The sequence below is a fragment of the Lynx canadensis genome, chromosome F1 (assembly GCF_007474595.2).
Source record: "Lynx canadensis isolate LIC74 chromosome F1, mLynCan4.pri.v2, whole genome shotgun sequence".
Classification (NCBI taxonomy): domain Eukaryota; kingdom Metazoa; phylum Chordata; class Mammalia; order Carnivora; family Felidae; genus Lynx; species Lynx canadensis.
Genome location: NC_044319.2, coordinates 41153212 through 41160379, shown reverse-complemented (window position 1 = coordinate 41160379; position 7168 = coordinate 41153212). Strand labels below are relative to the sequence as shown.

The following is a 7168-nucleotide window of genomic DNA, read 5'->3' as shown; positions in this document are numbered from 1 at the left end:
CATACCATAACATTCATTTTTTTTTAATTTTTTTTTAACGTTTATTTATTTTTGAGACAGAGAGAGACAGGGCATGAACGGGGGGAGGGGCAGAGAGAGAGGGAGACACAGAATCGGAAACAGGCTCCAGGCTCCGAGCCATCAGCCCAGAGCCCGACGCGGGGCTCGAACTCACGGACCGCGAGATCGTGACCTGGCTGAAGTCGGACGCTTAACCGACTGCGCCACCCAGGCGCCCCTAACATTCATTTTTAAAGTACACAATTCAATAGTTTTTATATTCACCAAGTTGTGCAACCATTACCACCATTTTAGAACATTTTTTTTCCTTAAGGTTTTATTTTCAAGTAATCTCTACACCCAGTGTGGGGCTTGAACTCGCAACCTCGAGATCAAGAGTCGCTCGCTCCACCAAATGAGCCAGCCAGGTGCCCCTAATTTTAGGACATTTTCATCGCCCACAAAAAGACACCCCATGCCCATTAGAAGTCATTTTCCATTTCCCTTTTCCCCAGCCCCCAGCTGCTAATCCACTTTTACTTCTATGGATTTGCTTAGTCCGGTCATTTCCTATAAATGGAATCATATAATATGTGGCCTCTTGTGACCGATTTCTTTCCTGCAGCATAATGGTTCATGTGTGCTACAGAGCAGGCCCATACTCCCCATTCCTTTTTATGGCCAACTAATATTCCTTTGTATGGTTACACCACATTCTGCTTCATTCATCTGTTGGGCATGTAGATTGTTCTCACTTTTTGGTTATTATAAGACTGCTATGAACATTCATGTGTAAGTGTTGGTGTGGATGTATGTTTCATTTTCTTGAGTATAGACCTAGGAGTGGAATTGCTGGATCACGTGGTAATCTGTTAAACATTTTGAGGAACTTTCTCAAAGTGGCTGCACCATTTCACAACCCCACCGGCAATGTATGTGGGTCCGAATTTCTCACCAACACTTATTTTCCTTTTTTTTTTTTAATTAGAGCCTTAATAGTGGGTGTGAAGTGGTATTTCATTGTGGTTTTGATTTGCATTTCCCTAGTGACTAATGATGAGCATCTTTTCTTTCTTTCTTTCTTTCTTTCTTTCTTTCTTTCTTTCTTTCTTTCTTTTTTTAATGTTTATTTATTTTTGAGAGGGAGAGGGAGAGAGAGAGAGAGAGAGAGAGAGAGAGAGAATGTAGGTGAGGGGAAGAGAGATGAGACAGAGGACCTGAAGCGGGCTTTGCACTGACAGCAGAGAGCCCCATGCAGGGCTCAAATTCACAAACCATGAGATCACGCCCAGAGCTGAAGTCAGACACTCAACTGACTGAGCCACCCTGGTGCCCCGATGAGCATCTTTTCATGTATTTATTGGCCATTTGTACATCCTCTTTGGAGAAATCTCTATTCATACCCTTTGCCCATCTTTAATGGGTTATTTTTTTATTATTATTGAGTATAAGACTTTATAATATTCTGACTTTATAAGACTTTATAATAGTCTCTTATTGGGTATATGATTTGCAAATATTCCATTTTGTGTGTTTTCTTGTCACTGTCTTGATAGTGTCCTGTGAAGCACAAAAGTTTTTAATTTTGGTGAAGTCCAATTGATCTATTCTTTGATTGCTGATGCTTTTGGTGTCATATCTTAATATACTGTTGCCTAATCCAAGGTGACAATGATTTACACCTTCTATTTTCTTCTATGAATTTGGATTCAATTTTGTATATGGTGTGAGGTAGGAGTCCAAATTCATTCTTTTGCATGTGGATATTCAGTTGTTCCAACACCATTTATTGAAAAGACGTTTATTGAAAAGACTGTTCTTTCCCCCATTGAACTGTCTGTGGCCCTTCTTAAGCTGGTCCTCTCTCAATCTTGTGGCTTTATCTTCTGCCCCATCCCTCCTCCAGCTTGCCCTCCATCTCCTGTCCCACTAAATGATTTGCGTTTTCCCAGATGAACCATGTTCTTTCTCACCTCTTGCCTACTTCTCAGCATGCTGTTTCTTTTACTGGAAAATCTCCCTGACCTTCTCCCCACATTACCTGGCTATCTTCTCTAATTATCTGGCAGGTCTAGGCTTAGATATTGTATTTTCCAAGAAGCTTTTCCTAAGCCCCCAAGAATGTTTTAGGAAGAGCAGATCTGTGCTTCCAAAAGACCATGTACTTAACCCCACAGGGGCTTTTTTTGTGTGCCTCGCACTCAGCAAATATCCAATAAATGGATGAATCCCAGAAAGAAGAAGGCTGTTTCTAGAAGAAACACTAGTGAGTATTGTATATTGCTACAGAGAGTTAAGGGGAATGAGCTCTGAAAAAATGCAGCTGGGTTTTGACTATTTTTGTCATTGCAACTAGGGAAGAGTTTCAGTAGCTTGGTGGGTGTAGACACCAGTGGGGGAGTTAAGGAGTGAATTGCTGATGACAAAGTGAAGTTTTGGTTACAAACTATTTATGTCCAAGTTTGTGAGGAAAGGAAGAAACTCATGGACACTATGAAACAGCTTAAAGGATAGAGTTAAGGGTTTAGTTTTATTGCTATCGGTCCATCTACTGCTTTTCTGAATTTCAGAGAATTTGACTTCTTTTTTTAAATGTTTATTTTTGTATTCTGAGAGAAAGAGAGAGCATGAGGAGGGGAGGGGCAGAGAGAGAGAGAGGGAAAGAGAGAATCCCAAGCAATCTCCACACCATCAACGCAGAGCCTGACACAGGGCTCGAACTCACGAATCGTGAGATCATGACCTGAGCCAACATCAAGAGTCCAACACTTAACTGACTGAGTCACCCAGGCGCCCCCAGAGAATTTGACTTCTAACGAGGGTCACTTTCTTGGCTACTTATGCTGTCAGTTTTAGGGACACCCCATGATTTCCCCACTTACCCTCCTATTACCACATTACATCTCCCCACCTCTGACTGTGTGTCAATATATGTGTTTATACGCACACACACACACACTCTGTGCTCATCTCAGCATCCCCCAAATCTAAACATTCTGGGAGTGACCAAGGCCATTCTCCAAGTTGGGCTAAGCTATATTTGCTCCCAGAAAAAGATAACCTATAAGAATCACCTTATAGGGCATCCAGCCAGCTCAGTCCATAGAGCATGCAACTCTTGATCTCAGGCTCATGAGTTCAAGCCCCATGTTGGGTGTGGAGCCTACTTAAAATAATAAATAAATAAACATAAAAAGTTTTACATATATATATAAATTCATATATAAATTCATATACATATGTATATATATATATATATATATATATATATATATATATATGAATTACTTGTTTGGGGAGAAAAAGGAACAGGTCTCTTAATATCATGGTGGCACCAAAAGCATCATAGAGTCTTCTCTCCCTGCCCCTCATTCCCTGACATCTATCTCCCCATGTCACTCAGGCTGGAATGGAACAGCTTCACAACTTTAATTTTTCACATCCTTAGCGATTTATCTCCAACTCTGAGCTGCTTCTATATCTTTGGGATTTTCCTCCCAGAGGTAAATATGCCTGATTATGAGCCCGCCAACCTGATTAGCTTTCACCACCAGCCTTACACAGCTCACATCGTACCCCATACTTTTGAAGATCTCCTGATTCACCTGCCCTTCCAAGAGATGGCCCAGCAAGGCAAAGCTGGTACAGTATTGAGGCATTCCCTCGGGGTCATAGCCCAGCTCCACTTGCCCCTTCTCTAGGGCATGCTTTCCATCCACGATGGTGCCTGTCAACACTTGCACCCTGCTCAAGTTCGCTGGATGCTTCAAAATGACTGTCAGGTGGTTCCCTGCACTAACATTTTGGGTCCAGAAGAATGACTCATCCAGAGTGTAGGCCTTCCAGGGGAAATGAACATCAAAAACCTTCATATCTGTGAAAATGGCTGTGGGTGGGTTGTCAGGACCATAGGGGTTCTTTTTCCGGACTGGCGTGGCCTTCTGACTGTCATTGGAGGTATAGTAGGAGAACCTGTGGTAGAAAAGGAACGGTCTGCAGAGGATTGGGTTTTTCTGAGCTAGGAGGGTACGGAAGTGGGGGATCAGTCTGTCAAGGGGCTTTTCCTTGTAGAAGAGGAGGAGGAAATGAGCCAGGAGTGGGAGGTCCCTGCTGTGGAAGAGTTTGCCGAGGAAGCCCATATTAGAGAACTCCAGTAGCACCCATGGGTCGGACCTCATTGTGTCCACCTTCCAATGAATGTGGGTGATAAAGTTGGGGGCACAAAGGACATTGTCCTCCAGTAACAGGAAGTATTCAGAGAGCTTTGCGGCAAAGCTCATGAGGAAGGCATGATCTCTATTCCGCTTGGAGTAGAATTCCCCGCGGTGGGCCTCCTTCCTCGTGTCATCCGTGGTGCGGTAGGCATCAGATGGAGCATGAATCAGTAGCAGCTTCCCTGACAAGATCTGTGGGCTGAAGAGGGTTGAAATATGGGCAATGGTTTCTCTGAGCCCGGTGAGGTCAGAATGTGCCAGATGAACCAGTACTGTGAGACGTTTCTGCTCGATCTTAGAGGAAGCACGGAACAGAGAGACCAGGGTGTACAAGAGGCCGCTTTGATCTGGTCGTGGCACTGAGGAGATCCCCACTGTCAGCCACGCTAAGGAGAGGCAAAATAGGGACAATTGTCAGAGTACGTCGGGTTTGGTAGTGAAGGTAGTCAAAGGGTTAAGGGTTGGGATGCTCTCTGGGACCTTCTCTGTTCCTTTCTTCCCTCTTCTAGTTCCCATCTGTGCTCTCTTTTGGTAGAGGGGGTGTTTAGATCATTGCTGCTCAGAATATGGTCCTTAGTCCAACAACATCAATCTTATCTGGAAGCTTATTGGAAAAGCAGAATCTGGGTTCCTAGATAAACTGCCTTTTAACAGTATCACCAAGTACCTTCAATGCACATTAAAGTCTGAGAAGCACTAAACTAGGTGATGCTGAGTCCCTGTGGGTCCCTTTGAGTCGTCTTTGAGCCAGAATTTTGTAGCACATGGTTTAAGTGCTCAGGAGTATTAGCTAACATTATAGTTACTATAATTCTTTTTGTTTTACAGTTCATCTTCCCAAAGCTCAGCTTTAGGTGAAAGGAAAAGCACTTCTCCTTAAGTCAAGAGCCCTACGTTCTTGTCCCAGTTCCACCACTGACTGTGTGACCTCGAGCAAGTCCCTTCACTCCTGAGCTTAGGTCCTGATTCACAAAACTGAGGGATTTGGACTATGGCTCTAAGGCCCCTTCTAATCCAAATGTTCTCTAATCCAGTGATTCTGCCTTCCTGTAACAATGATCTTTTCCCTCCTTCTTCCTCATTCCTGAACTGTCTGCCAGATTCCAATATTCCTGGGAGCAGTCCTGCCTTTTTTCCTCTCCCTTCTTCTTTCCTTCCTAGCTACCTTCTCTTGATGTCCCTACTTCCCTCAGGGTACCCCACTCCCCTCCTTGGAACTCACTCTTTCTTCTCTGCTGAATTGTCTTAATATACTGGAAGGTATGATTCTGCCAGCCTTCCAGCAGTCTCACATCTTTTCTTTTGCCATAACTGTCCTCCTAGATCATTGACAAAAAGCAAAACATGTACCTCCTTTCATAAAAAGAAGAGTGTTTAGCCCCCTAGAGGATTCTCATAAGCTTTTCCAGGAAAGAGGAACTCTCCCTAGAGTGAGCCCAGCACATTCTCGGGATGCCTGACCACTGGCCAAAGCAATGAGGGCTCGAGGACTATTTGCTCTCTTCCTTACCTTAACAAATATTGGGGTTGGGGGAGCAGCTTCTTTATGGACCGATGGGTCCAGGTTCATATCCCAGCTCCCTTTGGAGCTTCCTGCTCGCGGGTGCAAGGGAGCAGGTGCTTTGAGAATCTACCTGTCCACACCATTCCCTCCCTACATCCTCAATTCCCACACTGAGAGCAAGGGTTGCTACTTGGCCTTTGAAAGCCATCACGTTTTGAACATCTTCAGTTTCCCTGGGGGTTTTCAAAGTGACGAGGAGCCACAGGAATCCAATGCCCACTGAGGTTATAATGCCGCGCCTGATGGAACACTGCATGGTGTCTGATGGGATACAGTTCCTATAGCAAAAAGTCAACATGTAAAGCAGCTGGGGACTCTCCCCATCCATCCATCCATCCATCCATCCATCCATCCATGCCTAGAACTTCTCCTTTGTCTCCTGGAAGCTTTCCCCCTCACAATCCCCCATATTCTATCCTTCCTCTTCATCATTGTTAACTTATTTCCAAAGCCTGCCTTCTTATCTGAGTTGGGGACCTGATGGAATATAGCCTTATTCCCTGACCTAAAGAAGGAAGGTCACCTGTCCTGTGGCCTTTGTTGCTTTCTCTTTATAGGTTTGTTTGGAGATTCAACTTTCCCAAAGTTTTCCCTTTTCAAAATGATGAAGGTCAGCTGGGGCTTCAGTGATGAGGCTCCTTTATCTTAGGAAACAGATGGCCACCACCTACCCTTGCTTTTTTAAACAAAAGTCAGTTTATTAAAATAGCTGAACTTGGGGTGTCCGGGTGCCTCAGTCGGTTAAGCATCCAACTCTTGATTTCGGCTCAGATCATGATCGAGCCCTGCACTGGGCTCTGCACTGACAGTGTGCAGCCTGCTTGGGTTTCTCTCTTTCCTTCTCTCTCTGCCCCTCCCCTGCTCGCTCGCTCTCTCAAAATAAATAAAATAACTGAACTTAAAGTATTGCTAAATACTAAGCAATGTGGTGCCTTTATTACTCTTTAATAAAGGATATCCTTAATTTATTCCAACCTTTAATCTCATTCACATACCTTGATCAGAACATGAATCTGTTAACTTAGAATGAAAAAAAAATCCTTTCATGAATGTTGAGCTTTGACTTCAGGCTTATTCAGCCTCAAAAGCACTTGTCTACTGCTCTCTTCCTCTGTTAGTGCCTTTTCTCCGGTGAGAATGTATTTCCCTGGTTGTTTCTAAATGATCAAAGGAAAGGTTTTAATATGCCTCGTCACCTGCTCTTGATTCTGTCCCCTTATACAGTCAGTACACAAAAGAAAAGAAATTGCAATTGATAATTTCTGTGCTCCCGAGGCTATAATATTCTCCAATCTCCCTGTTTTCTGGATCTTGCCAGTGCAGCATTTTGATAGAGGTTAATACCCTTCTCTCCCTTAGCCATTTAGCTTCTTCATAAGAATTATAAACA

At 43.8% G+C, this 7168-nt stretch overlaps 1 protein-coding gene across 1 annotated transcript; it reads right to left on the bottom strand.

Moving 5' to 3' along the window:
- Window positions 1-3381: 3381 nt before the first annotated feature.
- LOC115504768 (alpha-1,3-mannosyl-glycoprotein 4-beta-N-acetylglucosaminyltransferase-like protein MGAT4E) lies at window positions 3382-6034 on the bottom strand. The gene is made up of 3 exons (XM_030301902.1): window positions 5909-6034; window positions 5437-5533; window positions 3382-4600 (listed from the first exon to the last, which is right to left on the bottom strand). Exons 1-3 carry the CDS (start codon window positions 6032-6034, stop codon window positions 3453-3455), a joined length of 1371 nt encoding a protein of 456 aa, XP_030157762.1. The 3' UTR covers window positions 3382-3452.
- Between the last annotated feature and the right edge of the window lie 1134 nt (window positions 6035-7168).